Raw genomic sequence first — 21467 nt, 5'->3', positions numbered from 1 at the left:
TCGGACTATGATCACATTGCGCCGGCACGGCGCGGCAGTGACGTCATAAGCGGGCGCCGCCCGATCATTTGGTTTGGCTGGCGCAACGTGGAAGTCCGACTACTCCCCACGCACACACAAGACAAAACGAACTAAAAATAAACTTCAAACTAACAACATGGTGTCTGTGTGGTTGATCCGGGGTATGTATACTGTAAAGGAGGTAAAGAGTGTGTGAAAGGTCCCCTTCCTTAACATTAGCGACCGTTCTGGTGTCTTGTTGGGTATTTCCTTCCATTCCTTCAGCAGGTTTACGTGGTACGTCTGGTGCGATTTTCTCTTGTCAGGGTGGTGAATCTCATAGGTTACTGGCCCCATCTTCCTTACCACAGTGTATGGCCCCTGCCACTTTGCCAGGAGCTTGTTCGTGGAGGTGGGTAACAGTAGCAGCACCTTTTGCCCCGGTTGTAGTTGACGGAATCGTGCCTGTTGATCGTACCACTTCTTTTGTGACGCTTGTGCCTGATGTAGGTTTTCTTTAGCTTCTTCTCTGTAACGCTCGAGCCGGTTTCTCATTTCCAAAATAAAGTTAACAATGCTCCTCTCCTCTGTCTTATCTGCTGGCGCCATCCAGGCCTTCTTCAGCAGGTCCAACGGGCCTTGGACCTGCCACCCATACAGGAGCTCAAAGGGGGAGAAGCCGGTTGAGGCTTGAGGTACCTCCCGGTAGGCAAACAAGACGAAGGGGAGCCACTTGTCCCAGTCGCGTCCTGTGTCTGTGACGAACTTCCGCAGCATGTTCTTCAGTGTCTGATTGAATCTCTCCACCAGTCCGTCGGTCTGCGGGTGGTAGGGACTGGTTCTCAACGCAGTGATATCCAGTTGCTGGTGGAGCTGTTTCATCAGGCGGGAAGTGAAGTTAGTGCCTTGGTCAGTTAAGATCTCCTCTGGGATGCCTACCCTGGAGAACAGCTGGATGAGAGCGTGGATGACTTTGGGCGTAGTGATGGTGTGAAGTGGGAAGGCTTCCGGATACCTTGTCGCGTAGTCACAGATGACTAAGATGTATCGGTGTCCCGCACTGCTCTTCTCGAGTGGTCCCACAATGTCCATGGCGATGCGTCGAAAGGGGGTAGATATGATGGGTAGCGGATGTAGTGGTGCTCTACCATGCTGACGCACAGTACTGGTCTTTTGACACGCGGAACATGTGGTGCAGTATGTTTGGACATCAGTGTACATGGTTGGCCAATAGAATCGTGAACTAATGCGTGTGTATGTTTTGTGTTGGGCCAGATGGCCTGCCCATGGAACTGTATGTGCCAGATGTAACACTAGGGGGCGACAAGACAGAGGAACAATTAAACGTAAAACATCACCCGTTTGCACATACAACACATCATTTTGCAAAACATACTGTTCATTACCCACATTAGGATCACTTGTACAACCAACCTTTGCAAACAACGGTTTCAAGGTTCCATCTTCCCGTTGTAGTTCACTAATGTTTTCTGGGACCTGCCAGCCATTAAGCTCAAGACCCTCCGTGGAAGGTTTAGGGACTGGAGTACCCAAGTTTTTTTCTGAGGCGCCGCTGACGGCGTGTTTTTCTCGGGCCTTTAGTCCCACCCTGTAGCAGACTACTGTCGAAGTCTGGCAAGGGCTGAAGACCTGCCTTAGCCTGGGCCCTTGTCACAGCAGGAAAAGATTGTTCAGTGTCATGATTAACAACAGTTTCGACACTCAGGTTAACGTCATGATCAATATTCACATCAGTAATCAGCAAATCTGTCAGCACAGGCATATCCCTTCCCAATATCATATCAGCAGGCAGATGGTCCACTACTGCTACATTCAACATATACACCTGGTCCTGCACACCAACTAACACTTCTGCCCGGAGATACCTCTTTACATCCCCATGTACACATTGTACTGCCGTTGTAGAAGCATAGTTGACGTTAGAGACATTACAAGACTTAATAAGAGACAAGGAACTACCAGTGTCCAGCAAAGCTTTCCGAGAATGTCTGTTAACAGAAATGTCCAAAACCATTTGACTAGTTTGTCCCTCCCCACCAAAGTCAGTGACATTGTCTTCCTCTCTAGGGGCATAACAAAATCCAGTCAATTTGGACTTCCTTACAGGGCACACTGAAGCCTTGTGCCCTGGCTGCTGACATGAAAAACAAATGAGCCGTTGACCAGTTGTAATTTTAAGCCCTTGTGTACCTGCTGTAATCTCTTGGGGTTGGTGGCTCAGTTCAGACCCATGACCACTAGCATGTTGGGTGTAACGTGCTTTACCTTTAGGGGGTTGAGAACGTGGAACAGTTCCATGAGCGTTCATGTACTGCTGGGCCAACTTGGCGGCTTCCAGTCCTGATGTTGGCTCGGGCTCCTTCACCCAGGTTCGGCTATCGAACGGGAACACTCGAAGCAACTGTTCCAAGATCACAAGTTCTCCCACCTCCTCTTTGGTATGCCGATCTGGTCTTACCCAGCGCTGGTAGAGATTTCGTAGACGATGATACGTTTCTGTCGGAGACTCCCCTTCTGGCACTGTCGCTGCCCGGAATCGTTGACGGTAAGTCTCTGGTGAGATGTTGAATTTCTGCAGAAGCGCATCTTTCAAGTGGTCGTAATCGTCTGCTTGATCTTCATCTATCACGAGGTATGCCTCCAACGCCTGTCCAGTCAACAGTGGCACCAACCGACAACTCCACTCCTCTCTCGGCCATCGCCAAGCCCTGGCCAGCCGCTCAAACCGTCGAAGGTAGCTCTCGTTGTCATCCCCTTGCTGTAGAACTGGCACCGGCATCTCCGTTCGCCGAGGCGGCCAACTCCGCTGAGTAGAAGCTCTTGGTGAATCAGTAAGTTGACCTGGTGCATTATCTGTGGATACTCTCCGTGCCGCAGGAGTCGGAAGTTCCATCCGCATGCTCCCGGTATCACTTGGTGTCACTAGTGCAGGCCGGACTGTCTGCAGAATAGATTCTCGTAACCCCCGGAGCTCCCGAAGGTACCTGTCCTCCCTTAGCTGCTGCGCACTGAGAAACTCGCTCATGAGGCTCACCATGCCCTCACTGGAACGGGATGGGCCTGGCTTGCTCTGGCCACTTGGAAGCCCCACTGATGCCTCCTCCTCCGACGATGTCCCCAGCGTATCCCAGGCAACATCATCCTTAACAGCATCCTTTGCTTGCGAACGCAAACCAGGCCTTTTCCCTTTTGGCGCTTTCCTACGGGTAGCCATCCCACCGCTGCCACCAACTGTGATGCAGTGTAGACCCTTGCAGATCTACTGCGAGACGTTTTAGGTCCGAAAAAGAAGAAAAAAAACAATTAACCAAAGTAAATGATGGTTTGACCCGTAGAAGTAAACAAAAGGTGACTTTTATTTACAGTGTGCCGAGTTCCCCACATACAAACAACAATGGTTTCGTCGGACTATGATCGCATTGCGCCGGCACGGCGCGGCAGTGACGTCATAAGCGGGCGTCGCTCGATCGTTTGGTTTGGCCGGCGCAACGTGGAAGTCCGACTACTCCCCACGCACACACAAGACAAAACGAACTAAAAATAAACTTCAAACTAACAACATGGTGTCTGTGTGGTTGATCCGGGGTATGTATACTGTAAAGGAGATAAAGAGTGTGTGAAAGGTCCGTGTGCCATCCAGATTACGTGTGCACCCGCTCTCTGATGGCTAAACAGCAGGGTTAGGAATGAGGTAAGAGTGTATGTATATGTATTTAAATATGTGTGCCCGTACTGCCGTTTCCAGCGCTGAAGATCAACTCTTCGCAGTGACATAGGCAAAAAATGTTTTGGGCCCCCTTCCCTATTAATAGAATAGGCCTAATATTACCACCCAAGCAAACAAAAAAAAAATATATTTTTTTTTTAATTAACAGACAAAAACACAATAATACAAAGGGTTAAACCATATTAAAGAACAATAATCGAAACAAAACAATAATAATTCTAAAAATAAATAAAAAGCAAAATAAGTAAATAAACAAACAATAGAAAATACAATGAAAATAAAATATATAACACCCCCTACCTGGAGGGTACCACTAGTAGGTAAGCATTTAGTCTTATAATCTCATCTGTAACTCATAAACTTCACATTAAACATCAATCACATTATAAAACACAAAACCAATAAACCATTATAGAACACAAATATTAATAACATAAATCGTTACCATTTAATATCTTTTATTATTGCAGTAGATCTGCAAGGGTCTAATGTAGTTCTTAATTTGTTTGAGAACTGAGAAAGACCGTTCCATTAATAGGCGCGGCGACGTGGCAACATAGCCACTTCGGGAGTGCATTATTTCTCTGATAATTTTAACGGCCTGGAGTCACAATCACACATCAATTGTTCAGATGGTTTGTTTCAAGACATTTGACATGTTTCCGTCCTGAAATCTCGTGCGTGTTGAACTAGCTAATTTTTTACGCACCTCATCCCAAACCTTCCATTGCAAATTCCAAAATGTCATTTTAGAGCTAACAACAGAGGCTTGAGCCATTGATATGCAGGCTAACGCAGTTATTAATGCAGTCTAACGCAGTTATTAGAGAGAGAGGGAGAGAGAGATTACGTGCGTGTGAATACTTGCATCTGTGCGTATCTCAGCAGTGTTCAGCAGCAGCATCTACTAATAGTGAATCTTTAAGTTGAACTGCTTCAAGAACCTCGCTACTGAGAAATGTGAAACTATTTTATTGATAAATTCGCGGGACAGCCGCAGCTCTGTCAACAAGTTTCTGTCCGCGTCTCCTCGTGTGTGAGCGAGTGTGTGTCTGTACTTTGTGTGCGTCTGTGAGAGAGAACGGGAGAAAGCATGATTTCTGTACATAAAAAAGGTTAAAGACATGGAAATAGTTTGTCATTTTTACCCTATTGTTTGTTCTATTTATTTGCTCAATGTCTTCTGGGGTTTTGGTTCTTTTACTGTTGTAGATAGCCCATAGTATAACAAAATATTATATATCTCTTCATTGTGTTTGGGCACCCCCTGGATGAGCGAGCATAGGCACGTGCCTAGAATGCCTATGCGTAAATCCGGCCCTGGCTGTGTCCATAGATGAACTCTGAAGACTTACGGGGAGAATAATGCACACTGTTCTATTCTCAGTTTGAAACCTGACACACCTGCACGGCTCAGGTGATGTCTTGGCTGTTTGTCTCGACTGCTTGTTTGTGCTGGGAGTGGTTTCAAGCTTGTTGGCTTGCTTCTTCACAGTTTGTGAGAGTCAGGATGCACAGGTGTGATTGGAAACAGAGTTGTAGTTCTCAGGCTGCAACAAGGAGCACTTCTAGTTGGCGGATTTGCCAAAATATGTTTACTCCTGAATGCTTCCAAAGTTTTTATTTTTTAATTTTTTTAAAGGAAGTAAATATTGGAGTTTATTGGTATGTAATGTTATATTATTCATAAGAATTAAAGATTATTATTATAATTTTAAATACGTATTATTATTATAATTTAACACAAATAATAATTTATTTTAGTAGTATATTATTGTTATAGTGTGTTATTGATAAAAGTAATAATATAATAATAACAGCAGCAGCAACAATAAGTGCTATTATCACTATTACTCTAAAAATAACACAGATGTAACATAAATATTATTATTAAACCCTTTTTTATGCATTTAAGTGCAGAAAAAATCTGAATGTAATACTTTGTTTTTTTTGTTTATATTGTATTATCATACACTATGATTTTATTTATTTACTATATATATATATATATATATATATATAGTATTAAATACAATATTATTATATTATTGTTATTATATTTTATTTTGTTTTTAATTTTTTATTATTTATTACATGATGGTATAAACTGATACGAATTTGCACATTGCATGGCAAAGGATAATACAACATATAAGGTCAAATTCTCACTATTAACTAACTATTAACTTAGCTATTAACTTATAAACTAACTGCTTATTAATAGTTAAGGTAATTTTTAAGTTTAGGTATGGGGTTGGATTAAAAGATTTAAAATATGGTCTTGCACAATAAGGCATTAATATGTGCTTTATAAGCACTAATAAAAAGTCAGCATGCTTGTAATATGCATGCTAGTTAATAGTGAGAATAGGTCCTTAAAATAAAGTGTTATCCTATGTTGTAAATTTCATGGAATTGAATATTCAGTCTTCTGATTTCACTTTATTAAAAAATAAATATAATAAGCATAGGTGGACTTTTTGTATGCCAGTCAATTGACCCCTTCTTATCAAGAGTAGAATCAATTTTGGTGTCTTTGTGCCAAAAATCTACTTTTCTGGGAGAATTTACCGCTGCATTGCTGAAGAAAAATGCCCTTCTCCGTTTGAAGTTCCTTATGCCAGAAGATCAGGATCAGGAAGCATCAGTAGATGGAGTGTGTAGGCTGTGTTTACAAACAGAGGAGTTTGTTCTCTTTTGGAGCCCAAGTTTCTGCAAGCACTTTAGAGCTGCTGTGTTGTGTTTGGAAAGGAAGTGATAGGGACAAAGGGAAGACGCTGTGTGTTTGCGTAGTTCTTTTGTGTGTGTGTGTGCGCGTGCAGGGGCTTTAACTGCATTTCCTCGCTCACTCTGTGTGAGGTTTTCTCTCAAGGAAAGAAAAATCTCAGGTCAAACTTGCACCATTGTCTCCCTCTGTAAGTCTTTTGGTGTTTCATGGAGGAACACGGTCAAATTAGTGTGAGTAACACACTAATGGCAGCATTGACTTGTCCACCGACTCTAGTGTGTGTTTCTACATGCTGTCATATTCTGGGAATGTGCTGTATGCATTCATACCCATACCATATCTTCTGTTCTTTGTTCTTCTTCTGTGTGTGTGTGTGTGTGTGTGTGAGAGTGTTTTGTTTCATTGCACACGACCCAAACCTCGTAGTCACGAGACGACACCCCTGCCCCCCCACCCCCCCTCGCTGCACGCTATCTGTTCATTGGCTTTCTAGAGCAGTAGAAAAAAACAGCGTGCGATTCCTGTAACACTGTGCTGTAGGAGGCATTAGTCAAAGGGAGAGACTGTATAAAATATAAAGCTCTGCGGCTCTTGGCTCTTAGTCATTGATGCTCCTGTTGAATCCATCAAGCTCAAAACGGTGGCTCAGGCCAGAGAGTTTTATATGCCCGCAGTATCTCTCCAGTAATGCTGTGTGACTTTTGGAAAAGTCAAAGACTTCAGAAGAGATACTTGACTTCATTTGATTGTTTTTGGTCCTTTATAGATTTTTTTGCAGTCCAGATCATTTTATTAATGAAAAATATCCTTGTCATTAGAGTTTAGGCTATATTATGATGGATGTAAACTCATTATTAGTGGACAGTTATTTGCTGTTTGTTGTTATTGGCGTGGTCAACCATAGTTTGTTTATTTATTTATTTAAATTAATAAATTTTATAAAAGTTGTTTTAAATTTATTAATTATTTTATTTATTTTTGGTAATTAATTTTTATTTATTGAATTTATATTTGACATGATTTATTTATTTATATATATATATATATATATATATATAATTTATTTATTTTAAATTCTTAAATATCTTTTATTTATTGTAAATTTATTTTTACTTTTTTTATTTATTAAGTAATTTTTCATTGTTTTTGGACACACTTCAACTGTAGCAATTTAATGTGAAAAATTCTGGCTTTAAGGTATAACATTTAATATACAGTGAAAATTGCAAATGAACAGATTTTTTTATAATTTATTACCAATTACAGATAATAATAAACTTATTATTTATAATTATAATTATTTATAATTACACTTTAAATAAATTCATGACATACATTGGACAAACACATTATTATAAACGTCACATAATTAGCTTTTTGTTATTTTTTGTTGTGACTGAGTGCTGTATTTTCCAGCATTTAAATGTGCATATTTCCATTCATTATCGTGCTAAATAAGGATCTGTATTTTATTTGAGTAATGAAAATTGATCCACCCATGCCTAATGGCAGTGTTTGTGAAACCTGTATGTAACCATTATTGTGTTTGGTGCCACTAATGGTAGCTGACCGCTAGTACTACGTAGAATAGCACGAGGTTCAATTGAAGAGAGCAAACACAGTTCCAGTTAACATTTTAGATTATTACAAACAATTTGTTGCTACTGAAAAGAGCTTAGCACTCCCACTTCACCCTCCATGAATCGTAGCAGCAGTATTTTCAACAACCTGCCGAGTGCAGTAAGAAAATGGCTGTCATTTACGAGCAGCGGCTCCCAGCCAGACTTCCATGTCTGCTACTAACGTGACATCCCTCCTGCTGTTACCCATCAGTCCGAAAGATTCCATCAACATGATGCAGGCTGATAACTTGTGGCGGGATACCTTTAGACAGGGTTGTTGTTGTTTTTTTAACAGTGAATTAAGGAAGCCAGTATTCTTGCTTCAGGCTGCTTTGATTCTGATAACACCAGCTGTTTCTTAACTGATTGCAGAGTTATAAAAGCTCAGACTATCTCCAGTTTGATGAGGAAGATTTTCTAGCTAATAGAGCATGTAAATCTCTCTGTTTTGATGCAGAATCGTAGCAGCAGTATTTTCAACAACCTGCCGAGTGCAGTAAGAAAATGGCTGTCATTTACGAGCAGCGGCTCCCAGCCAGACTTCCATGTCTGCAGCTAACATGACATCTCTCCTGCTGTGGCCCATCAGTCCGGAAGATTCCATCATCATGATGCAGGCTGATAACCTGAGGCGGGATACCTTTAGACACTGTGTGTGTGTGTGTGTGAGACTAATTTTCAAATCATAATACTTTGGTTTTATAGATGTAGTTGACAAATACTGTATGTGTTAGTTATTACATAGTAATAATAATAATATTATTATGATTATTATTGTTGTTGTTGTTATAAATAATAATTATAAATGACATGTAATATAATATGTATATAATAATGAATAATAGTTATTATAAACAATTTATTAAATTAAATCACAAATTATGCATTATCATTTAAAATAAATTACTGCAGTTCACATTAAAATTTCATGTCAACTACCCATGTTTAATGGTGAATGATTACCATAATAAAATACCATGATATTTAGATAGAAATCAGTCCATGGTATCACCATGATAGCATGCCCAAACTGCACGATTGTACCATAGTGCTTTTTTTGGAAAGTAATTGTGTTGACACCGATAAATGATATATGAGTTTATAAATGTAAACCCTGGTATATACTTTTTCCCCATAGGCGCTTTTTAAAAATCTTTTTAGATTGTCTGTCCCACTCTGTGCTGATAGCCCTTCTTGTGCTAGTAATCCAGTTGGACAATCTCACACAGGCCCCCCTCAGCTGGGCAGGATTAGCAGCAGACACACACGTAACAAAGCCGAACATTTGGCTTTGGCTCGCCAGGACTCTGTCCGATTTCTGGCACACTTTTGGAGCGTGTCATTCGTCCCACTGCTATTGTTTAGCCCAGACAAATATCAAGGAGAGAAAGCAAAGCACGGCTAAATCATACTCATCCCCCCTCTCTCCCACAAACACTTACAGCCTCTGCCAGCACAGACAGACAGACAGACAGACAGACAGACAGACACTCAGACAGACAGCAGGTCTTCATAAAACCTCACACTGAAGACTAGTTACAAACTGTTTATGATTAGTAAATCCACGCTTCATTAAAACTGACAAAGTCTAAAAGACTTGGCATTGTTTTCCAAAGATTTTGGGAACATCACACACAAATCAAATGTTTGTTTATTTATTTGCTTGCTTATTTATTTATTTGTTGAAAGATTTTCCACAGTGTCAAATGATAATTGTTTGTTTTATTGTTTGTTTGTTTCAAAGATTTTCCACAGTCACTGTCAAGGAATGTTGTTTGTTTAGTTGGATTTGTTTTAAAATGTTTCCACTTTCAATGTCAAATGACACTTGTTTGTTTATTTATTTATTTAGTTTATTATTTTTGTTTTTCAAAATGTTTCCACAATGTCAAACGATGTTTCTGTTTGTTTGTGTTTTATTTACTGTTTTTTATAAATGTCAAGCAATGTTTATTTAGTTGGTTTTGTTTATTTATTGGTTTTGTTGTTTTTGTTTCATATCTTGTTTGTTTTATGCTGTGTTTAGTTTGCAAGCTCTCATTTGTGCGTAATGTGTTATCGCACTTAAAGACCATCACAAAAGTTAGATTTTCATGGTTACTTCAAACGCCGTTGGTTCTCGTGTGTTTCGTAACTGATCGTGATGCTGCGGAGGGGAGGATTTGGTATAGCTCTCCTCAGACTTCAGCTATATTAAAAAATGAGTGATAGATTCTTCTACTGCTCCATTGCAGATGCCATTTTTCACTTTCCCAACTTTCAATCTAAGTTTCTCATTAGTTTGTGTGTCAGCTTTTCTACAGACCTCATTAAAGCGTATGTCCAAGTATGAGGGACTGCTTTGGGGAATAGTGTTAGTCTCGTCACTCTCATGCTTAGGCACGGTTCACTCGGCAAACAGCGGCAAATTATGTCTAAAAACAGCGGGAGTTATGTCTTCTCCGTTCTTCATCAGCTAGAAGAAGCACAGCCTCAGGATAAGGTCATCCTTTTCTTCATCTCTCATCTTTATTCAGAAGCTGTTGCACACCTCATTTTGCTCTCAATCTATCTTGTCTTGACTTCTTTCTACCTTGTATGTCTGCAACATTGTAAATGAAATTAAATAATAAAATGACTAGAATTGGAATTAATTTACAAAAGTATGTACTTTGCTGCTTTTGGCTAAGTCCATACTTTGGAGTTGGCAGTAAGATTATTGGGATTTTCTATCACATCATAAAATTGTCATGATAGCACATGCGTATTTTCAGCATACTATGCTTTGAAACATATTCATTCAAATCTTGCATACTATTTAGGATCATTTGGTCTCCAAACTTGAAGGTTGCTCACCTGGTGTCCTTTGTTCACACTTCAAGCACATTATGCTGTAAATAAATATACATTTTACTGTGAGGTCACTTGTTTGAGAGTGCTTAGTTGCTCTATTGGTATTACTGTTGCATAAGGTGTAAAAGGTCTTATATTTGAATCTCAGATAAGCTGACTTTTTAAGAAAAAATAGCGGGGGTGCATTTGGTTGAGTTTTGTTTTGCATTTTATTGGACTTGATTAGCTTGACCTCAGTTGTTCAGCATCGTTCACATTTGGCTTCAAGCAGGTGAAGAGACTTTTTCATGACCAGGCAGAGATGCAGCAGAAGTGAGAGGGGGCGGCAGGGCGTCAAGTATGCAGAATGAGCTCACTAAAACTTACCACAATGGTTCAAGCAAATTGATTTTTTTGACATAATTATCTTCAGTACTACTAATATATTTGTGACCCCACTGAATCATTTAAACTCTTAGGCTTTCTGCCAAATGTGGCCCTAGCAACATATTAGCAGTAAACATGTACCAATGCTGGCTCAGCGAAATGAGCATCGAGTGTTAGAGAAGAAGACTATCTATTCGTGGATGTTGATTTGAAATGCATGTGTGCATATACACACAATCCCCCCTACAAAGACATCTGTTTCTCATTTGTGTGACCTCAGCCAAGATTACTTCTGAAGGTGTGGAGGCCCAGATTAATACAAAACACTCTGCCAAGAAGAAACTGAGTACATGCAGGGGATGCAAAGTTCCATCCATCCATCCATCCATCCGACATTATAATTTGCAATTGCAAGTTTATATTTCACAATTCTGAGAAAAAAGTCAGAATTGCGAGAAAAAAGTCAGAATTGAGTTTTTATCTTGCAATTCTGACTTTATTTATTGCAATTGCGAGTTTATATACCACTATTCTGACATTATGGGCCCTATCATAGACCCGGCGCCATGCGCGACGCAAGTGTTTTTTGCTAGTTTCAGCCCAACGCAGTTGTCATTTTCACGTCCTGCGCCACGTTTTTTAAATAGCAATGCTTTTGCACCCATTTGTGCGCCCATGGGTGTGCTGGTCTGAAAACAAGGTGTGTTCAGGCTCATTGCTGGCGTGTTGCTATTTTGAGGCAACTGAAATAGACTGCGCCATTGACCAACAAAAACCTGGTCTAAAGTCTGGCGCAATATTTTTTCTTTGTTATTTAAAGATCACGTTAGTAATATGAGCCTATAGACGGGTGCACAACGCACGTACACTTTGCTTATTACACACACAGCGACGCGCAGCAGCACACAAACATTTTTAAAAATGTGCGAGCGCAACTGGCTTTTAAAGGGGATGGGAGATGATACTCTGATTGGTTTATGGCACGTTACGCCCAAAACACCCATTACTCATTAAGAGAATAGGGACTACCCTTTTAGACCATGTGCCGGGCGCGCCGACCATTTTTCCCGTCCTTAAACTAGCAAAAGTGGATTCGGACACGCCCTGAGTGCACTTGCGCTGTGCGCTTTAGACCATGCGTTTAGATCGTTAAAATAGGGCCATATAACTCACAGTTGTGAGTTTATATCACGCAACTCTGAGGAAAAAAAAAAAGTAAGAATTGCAAGTTTACATTTTGTAACTCGCAATTACCTTTTTTATTTTTTATTCAGTGGTAGAAACAGGCTTCCATATTAAAGTGTACCGTAGGTGTCTAAATTTATTTGTATGTTATTATTTGTTTATTATAAGTTTGACCTTTTTGCCAAAAAAAGGATCAGAAAATGTTGCAAACTGGATTTGAACTTACATCACTTGCATGGAGAGGTTGGACTAACCACTAGATGACAGTACCCAACATTCTATTCTATTCTATTCTATTCTATTCTTCTGTAATGTCTCCATACATGTGAATTCAGCTGCACAAAGACCCTTCAAAGAATTAATTCCATTGAAATCTACAGCCAGCATCACCTTGTGCAGCTGCAGAACAAAGTGTGTCTTTATCCTGTGCTCTTTCACACAGGTAAACACACACACAGCTCATACATGAAGCAGTAATTAGCAGCATCAGGGTGTGATCCCTCCGCAGTGTGGGTGTTGAGTGAGGCCTAAAATAATCCAGTGAAGAATGACGAATCCCTCGAATGAAACTCATTATCAGCTGCAGCGTTCCAGCAGGCTGAAGGCTCTGTGTACCTGGAACATATAATCACAGGCTTCCAAAAATCCCCTCAGTAACTCTTTGTCTAGACTTCAGAGCTGATGTGCGGCGAACATCACCAGTCAAGTTGCGTTTGTAAAGAGATCACACGTTTTGGGAATCAGAGATGATAGGCAAAGGAGTTGTGGAGAAAGTGATTGTGTGTGTTGTTGCAAATCCTATTTATAGATTCAGACATAGTGGCAACTGTTATCATGTACTCTACGTTTTGTTGCTCAGTGTTTATTAGTAGGAGAACTATAGTAGTATGCTAAAATGGCATATTTCAAGTTTATGATTATTATTATTATGTATCTATTTATTTATGCATTTTCTATGACTCAAAGGGCAGGTGCACGGTGTTTCCATTAGTTTCTTCAGGGTTTTTTGCTTTTTTTTTTTGCTTCTCACACTGTTGTATTTTTTCCTCTCTCTCTTTCTGCAGATCTCTCTATAGCCCGGTCCAGAACTGTGCAGTCATGTTCAGGAACAGTCTGAAGATGCTGCTTGGCGGCAAATCCAACCGCAAGAATCGAAACAGTGGTAGGTTGAGTTTTCCCTAGCTTCCCTACAACCGGACCCCCATGCAAAATGCAAAACTGCAATGAACTTTTGTCATGCAGTCAGTGTCAGTTTTCAAAAGAACCTGGGGGTAAGACAAACCTCTCAAGCTTAATGCAGCTTTAACATTTGGTAGAAGAGAGTGGTTTAAAATGTGTCAGTGGGTAAGCTATGTTTATCCAAGTAATTTTTCTACATAAATTTTATATCAAAGCAAACTTATGCTCTTTCGCGTTAGTCAGCTACTAATGTATAAAGTCATGCAAATGATTTAGCTAAAACAGAATTAAGTGAAGCACATTTTCCAAAATGGTAACTGTGGGGTAAAGTGTTTAAATATTCTGATAATTAAACTTTTTTTGGATGATATATGAAAATGTGAATAATGTGCAGGAAAATAAAAACTGAGCATAACTTACAAAGACAAGCCTGTGCGCTTACAACACTCCTTGAGGTCCCATTCTGTTGTGCTCTGTCTAGCATTTTTTAATATGAAAAGATGTGTTTCTATATGTCTGTGTGTGTATTTTAGCTCTCAGAGAGACTACAGGCTTGTGTTGAGAGGATTACAGTAGTCAAAAGCAACTGTTGGAGTGAAATTAGGATTCTGTCAGCGTCTGCAAGTGAACCGAGCCAGATGAAACTGAAACGGTGCTGCTCAATGAATGAGCACACACTTTCAGAGCACTGCTGTATTTTGCTGGTGTAGCAGAGTTTGAAAATAAACCTCCTTTCAGCGCTTATAAACAGGTTGCTGCATTCACATATAACTATTATGACTATTTTGTGTAACTGCACTGGCAGGTTTTTCCACTTGTGTTTACAATTTGTTTATACATCTGCCAGTCTAGAAAGACATTATACATATTAAAGATACACTACCATTCAATGGTTTGGGGTCAGTAAAAACATTTTTTTAATGAATACTTTTTTTCAGCAAGGATGCATTAAATTGATAAAAAATGACAGTCCTTTACAAAGAAATCAAATGTTCTTTTGAACATTATGTTTATCAAAGAATCCTGAATCATCATGGTTTCTCAACAAAAAAAAAAAATATTAAGGAGAATGGTTTTAACTGCGATAATAATAATAGGTTAAATGTTTCTTAAGCAGCAAATCAGCATATTAGAATGATTTCTGAAGGATCATATGCACACGAATAAATTGTATAAAATAGAAAACAGTTACTTTCAATTTCACAGTATCGTTTTTTTCTATATTTTATTAAATAAATACAGCATTGGTGAGAATAAGAGGCTTTTCAAAAACATTATATTAGTTATACATTAAACTTGTCTACAGCTGCATGTAAAAAAAAATAAACAATTCTAACCAATGCCAAACTTTTGAGTGTACATTCTCTTAAAATAGATCCTAATATCTTATGGAGTGTTGCTGCTCAAGCAAATTGATCTTGTTTTGAAAATTCCTTTGTTTTAACTGGAAAATAAAAAAATTAAAAAAAATTATTTATTTTTTTGGCAGTTTATTGATACTCTTTGGGGTTTGAGATTCATTATGATGTAGTTTGCTTTTTGTGAATGTACATTTAATTTCACATTGATTAAGTTTTTAATAGTTGTCAGTGGCCAAATCCTGACAAATATATTATTATTTATGGTCATTGTTAAAATCAATATTCAGTGTAATAAAGCAGAAATCACTTCTGTTACACAGAAGAAACTACTATTGCTTGTGAATCAGGCCTAGGATCTTGGCTATGCCGGAGAGGAACTGCAGTAGTAAGAAGTGGAGATCTCTGTGTACACTCTTTCAGGGTTGTGGTAGAGCTATGTGCGATGGATGAGGAGGGTGTGTTTGTTTGTCTGTGTGCTTTCTTGTTAGCTGTGTTTGCTTTTGATTTTCACTGGAGTTTGGCTCTGTGACTGCAAGGACGTCCACGACTGCAAACTTTTGTTTACCTCACACACAACATGTACATGTGCTCAAACCCACATATACTTTACCTCCCTTCATACCTCAGGTCTGTCTGAATCTCCCATAAAGCTTTAGTCAAACAAGTGGCAAGTCTGACTCACCCAACAGACCAAGCCATTTACCTCGGTGAGATGTGTATCAAAGGGACCTCACACTTCCCAGAAAGACCTCCTGTCTTCAGTCGGTGTCCTCAGACTGTGGTTGAAATTCATGCTAGTTTGGTGAGGTCTGGAGTCATTTTCTCTTCAGGGCCTGCAGCTCCCCTATAAGCTTGAAGGGGCCAATTTAGTTCCAGTGCACTTTAGGGTGTCATAACTGTCATGGGTTTAGATAAATGTAAAGCTGTTTGAACAGCCCCATTGAAAAAAATGACAGAAGTACATAGCATTAGAAACTATAGAAGATGCTCATTAAGCAAATTATATTTAAGTTAAAATATTTACCATAAAATGAGAGTAAGCAGTATTATGGAAGATATAGGATCAAGTTGGTGGTTCTAAGACTTTTAGTGGTATTCAGACCATAAATCCTCTTTGATAGAAATACTACACTGATCATTTTGTGTTGTCAGAAGGTCTACTGTGATTGATTTTAGTGAAATTGTTCATTCAAATGGTTTTCATTGAACTAATTCACTAAAATTATTCACAGGACTATTTGAAACAGGACCAAAGTACCATTTACTGTAACTACAATAGGCTACATATTGTATGTCATAAAATAAATATCTTTTCTATTATTATAATTTATTCATAGTTTTTTTTTTCTAGTGATCCCCATGCAAAATAAATAAATAAATAAAATAATTGAGTTCCACAAGAAAACAAAGTTAAGTTTAGATGGTCATATGAGTTGGCAAATATTACCTGCAATCATGCTATTTATTTGTTTATTTAAATTTGCATTTGAAATCCACATGTAAAAATGAGCATGACAATAAAATAGATTTTGTTGTTGATAAAGTGATATTTCTCAAGTTATTTTAAGTTGTTCATCTTTTATTTTTGAATCATTTTTAAATGTTTTGCAGTTCATCCGAATCATTAAAAGCGATAAGGGGTAGATGCTGAGGTTTATTTGTACTTGACATTAGAGTGCCAGTGTTTCTGGCTTAAAAGTGTCATTCACATACGAGGTTTCTCGAAAAAGAAAAGTATGCCATAGACTTGATTTACTCCAACCCCAGTTGTCCTTTTTAAATTCATTAGGCTTGAGTTTTCAAATAAGCCTAGACACCAATTCTCAATCAGTGCAGAAGAAGTGTCCTGTTGTTGTGAGGCCTGTGGGTTTGTCTGTTTTGTATAACAGCTGTATTGTTGTACTCGTCTTTGATCCCGTCTTTAGACTGGAGGATTTGTCATACAGTAATAGCTCTCTTCACTCGGCATGTCTCCTCGTATCCTGCAGTACTACATATGTGGAGTGCTTGTGTAGTTTCTGGTGTAATTTTTTAAATTCCTTCCTGCTTTCTTTTTTCTTTCAGTATTCAGTTTGATGCAAATGCAGCTCTCTGGGCTGAATATATTTGCCATAAATTAGATCTGCACAGCCAGCAACTTGCAGAGCACAGCAGAGGAACTGAGCTCCACGGTGAAGAAAAAAACACGTGTCACGGGGCGATTGATGGCTAGCCTCTAGACCCCTCAGACATCGTGAGCAGAATCCTAACAGTCTCAAACAGCTGCCAGCAGCATTGACCCATGCATGAGCCCTGTGTGGTTTGAATATGATGCAAGCCTGTATAAAAACCGCAGGTGATATTTTGCCTGTAGCGTGTCATTGCACTGGCTGATTTTGACAGATGTGGTTGCGGCAGGTTTGATTAGTGTAATTATTTTTATAGAGAGGGAAACAAATACATGCTGACGAATGCTGATATTGGAATATTTGGATAATGTATGGTGAAACTGATATCTGTCCTGTTTAATTGGGCAAATTTGTTTCAAGATTGATACCAAAAACCAATGTAAGCTATGGAAGTCCCTATTTAGGGTGAAACAACACACCGTTTCTTTAGCCTGCCTACTGTATAAATAAAAAACATCAAAGCATGTATATTCTTTTAGTTTTGGGCCAACTTTAGACTGGGGTTGTGCAGCATTCAGAATTTAATTGAGAATACCCCTTAAATTCCTAAATTTGAATTAAGGTAGCAAACAGCATTGTAGAAATGGAATGTAAGGAAATTGAATTTAAATTTGAATGAAATTCAGATAATGATAATGAATGAAATTGAAAGAAATTCATATAACATTTTACCTAGAAATGCAAGGTTTGGCACGACAAATGTAGCCTAAATGATTGTTTATTTGACAAAGCCTTACCAGAAAGTCTTGAATGGATGGATGATAACTGTTGAATCTTTTTGTACTGTAATTCCGTAAATTACGCTTCCTGTAGTTCAAATTCTAATTCAGCTTCCTGTGTAGCGGTCAGTTTAATTCAAATTCAAACACATGATTTAAAAGGGAGCGATTCCTAAGTTCTGCATTTAGCACAACCGTGATTGGCAATTGCTTTACTGGTGGAAAAAACATGATGTTGAGGTTAAAGTCTGGTGTGATGGATAATGTAGGTGCTCAGCTCTTCTCGCAGTAGCTAGCCAGTTGGGTGAAGCCCAACTCTGCCTGGTAATTGCAGTCTTTTCAGTAATCTATGTTTGGGAAACCCAATCAGGTTTAGCAAACCAGTTAGCGTGAATGGAGCCCCCAAAGCTGTTGACTTTTTGAAGCTGTTGGATTTCAGAATGAATTTCTAGTCCTTCAGAAGATTAGTAACTAGTCATTTAGCAGACACTTTCACATAAAGCAGTTTAGTTATTACAGGACCGGTAACCCTGGTGTGCCTTATACAAGCGCACTGGTGTGACTCATGAGTTGAACCAACAACCTTTTAGTTTCAAGCCCAGATCTTCATCTATTTGATTCTGTTAATGCTGTTTATGGTGCATTGGTGCAAAGTCATCTCTAAACTTGCTAATAATGTAAAAAAATACCCCATAACCCCTTTATTTCTGTCAAATTTCCTCAGGTTATCCACATTCCTTTAGCTCAGCAACTCTACTCCAATGTCGCTGTCCTTTCTTGCTGACAGAAACTGGCCTTTGGCCCAACTCAGGGTGAACTGCATGCCAAATGGGGTCTTATTAATGTGGAGGAGTTCTTACTCCAGTCCTCCTCCTGAAAGAACAGAATTGAATCCAGCAGGTTGATTGAAATTACAACACACTTTGGAGATTCTCAAATGTTAAGACCTGTTCACACCAAGAATGATAACTATAAAGATAACCATAGTGCTAACTATATTAGCATCCACAACAATGCTCGATAATATTCTGTTTTATTATAAGCGCATGTTGCGATTTTACATGCTCGCTGTTTAATGTCAGATGGATTCTGGTCAACTGGAAAAAAACATCATGAAAGCAGTTCCAACAATATTGTTCCTTTAAGCCTTTATCGTTATAGCTTTGGTGTGGATTTCCCTATTCTCATAAAAGTATTGCAATTATTAAACTGTTATAGTTATCGTTATAGTTATATTTATTGCCCCTCAAGATGCAAAAACCCTTCATATCCCTAGACTGGTCCTCTAAAGAAAGATCTGTAGATCTTTAAGGATTTTAGTCTGACCGTATAAATTTGGGGGTTTTACATGTAGTGTGTCTCGGGTTGTTGGGGGTTTGTGAAATGAACAAAAGCAGTTGATGGGTAGATGTGCTGTGGATCTCTTCAGCATGCTTCCAGTCTGATAAGCAACAGACTGCAGCTCTTAATCAGCTTTTAATGTCTCCTAATAATCCAATTTTATTGTTACATTCTGGCAGATACATGAAGCACATTGCCCTACTGGAATAGTCCAGAATGGACCCTCAGGAATGCCCCTGTGCTGCCAGATTTGGCTATACTTTGGTTACCTGTTTGCTGGTCCTTTCATAAAGGTCTTCATTTTCATTCATTCAGGTCTTCAGTATTATCTGAACTTTGATGGAGGATCATTGAGAGCCACTCATCCGTCAATGACTTCCTCCAGAAGAACATGTTATCTTGGCAGTGCTCCTCTGTAGGTCCTTATTTTAGGGAGTCTCCCACAGATACGGTTGTTCTTGATTCTAAGGAAAGTATTGGAAAAAGAGAAATATATCCGGTTCTTTGGGGGTGATGGGCCTCTTTGACATTCTTATCTCATGCACTATATTACACTATTGAATTAGGCACACATGTTTGGGCTGGAGATTGCTACATTGAGCCAGAAAAGTCAAGATAAATATGCAGTTTTGTGGTATTTGTTTCAGTTGCATTCAACTTTCATTATAAAATCATTTCAGTATGTCTTTTTGAGTACATTGGCTCTTTGTTAGATCTAGATATCCTTAACAGCTTTAACAGTGAAACCATTGTGCATATTTGAATGATTGTAGTGTCTTGTCTGTGTGCATGTATGTGCATGTTCACTTGTTGTACGTTCATGTGTGCATGCAAGTCTTTTACTGTGTGTGTGCGTGTTTAGGTATGAATGTTTGTTTTTTTTACTGAAATGACTGGAATAGCTAAACCTGCTAGTTAGAAGGGGTGTATATACTTTTGTCAATACAGTTTATGTTGACAGTCTGAATAGAAGGTATAATGTTAATGTTTCCTTCTCACTCACTCACTCACTCACTCACACACAGACCTGCGTTAACTTTCAGCTATCTAAATGGGTAGATATCATTTAACATTTATTGTTTTAATATTCAGCTAATTATGACTACTGTAGACTTAACTCCAGTGTTTCCCAACCTTGTCCCTGGAGGCACACCAGCAGGTGACATTTGGGATGTGCTCCTTATCTGACCCATCCATTTTGGAGTCTTTATTAAGTGTGGAAGTGTTTGTGGTTTTGCCAGATTTAGCTCATTTCTGGGGCCAAATTTTTAACCAAAGTATAGCGAAGACACTCATACAAAGACACCCACACACACACACACTGTAGTTAAGCACTTTGTTCTTATCAGTGGTGCAGTGACTGCAACACTTCTGTCCACTCAGAGGAACTTAAACACTAGACGGAGTAAATACCTCAGCAGCAGTTTCAGCCGAATCTATTCTCTGGCCCTTTGAATGCTGGCAAAGATGTTTTATAATCCAGTTCTCAAGTTCAAACATACAATTGACTTTTCACAACTATCAGTTAAGGATGTACAGCCACATACTGTCAAAACTGTGCTGTAGAATACTATATCCATTTTGTGTGTGCGTCTCTGTCCATTTGTATGATTTCATTCAGTTTCTTTTCTATCGGATATTTTACTTACCTTTGTGTACAGTATGCTGTAATATTGAAAAGTTGCTTGTTTGTGGATTATCTGTTCTTGGATGTATCTTTTTGTTCAAAAATCCTATCATTGCTAGTCATGGGCATTGTTAACATTACGCATAAATCCGATTTATCAAATCCAATTTTTATGACCGATTGTCCACTCTCTCACTTTGCAAGTACTGAAACGGAATCTGTATGTTCAGACAGTATAATTGTTATATTATATTGCTCTGTATTATATTACATTTATATTATTCATCTGTTATTCTATTAATGTGTATATATGTACAAACAGATTTGAGTCAGATCTGAATTTTCTGAATTTTGCCGTCTCTCCAAACAAAGGCATCATGTTTTATACAAGAATTTGAAAGAAGACAAAAAAACAGTGTAGGGACTCTTTTGAACACAACAGGCAGAACATACAAGAGAGGTTAAGAGAATCTGAACAAGAGAAAAAGTTTGAGAGATACAGCTGAATAGCTGCTACCGAGTGGGAGAAAAGAGGAGGAGGAGGAGGGTGCGTCTGTCCGCCTCGTTGATGAGTGAACATTTGTGCGTGTG

The 21467-nt window shown here is 38.8% G+C and overlaps 1 protein-coding gene across 2 annotated transcripts in view; it reads left to right on the top strand.

The window, feature by feature from the left end:
* Positions 1-21467, top strand: part of tanc2a (tetratricopeptide repeat, ankyrin repeat and coiled-coil containing 2a) — a 163654-nt gene that overhangs the window by 65128 nt on the left and 77059 nt on the right. Inside the window, exon 3 of one of the 2 annotated variants that reach the window (XM_016452399.1) lies at positions 13546-13643. In XM_016452399.1, coding sequence (XP_016307885.1) covers positions 13580-13643 — 64 coding nt within the window. In that variant the 5' untranslated portion in view covers positions 13546-13579. Of the gene's footprint in view, positions 1-13540; positions 13644-21467 lie in introns of those variants that run through there. The other variant, XM_016452401.1, reaches the window with a different exon arrangement.

This window comes from Sinocyclocheilus anshuiensis, unplaced genomic scaffold (assembly GCF_001515605.1).
Source record: "Sinocyclocheilus anshuiensis isolate Anshui unplaced genomic scaffold, SAMN03320099.WGS_v1.1 scaffold11, whole genome shotgun sequence".
Taxonomy (NCBI): domain Eukaryota; kingdom Metazoa; phylum Chordata; class Actinopteri; order Cypriniformes; family Cyprinidae; genus Sinocyclocheilus; species Sinocyclocheilus anshuiensis.
Note: the sequence above shows the minus strand (reverse complement) of the source record. Positions and strands in the feature narration are given on the sequence as shown.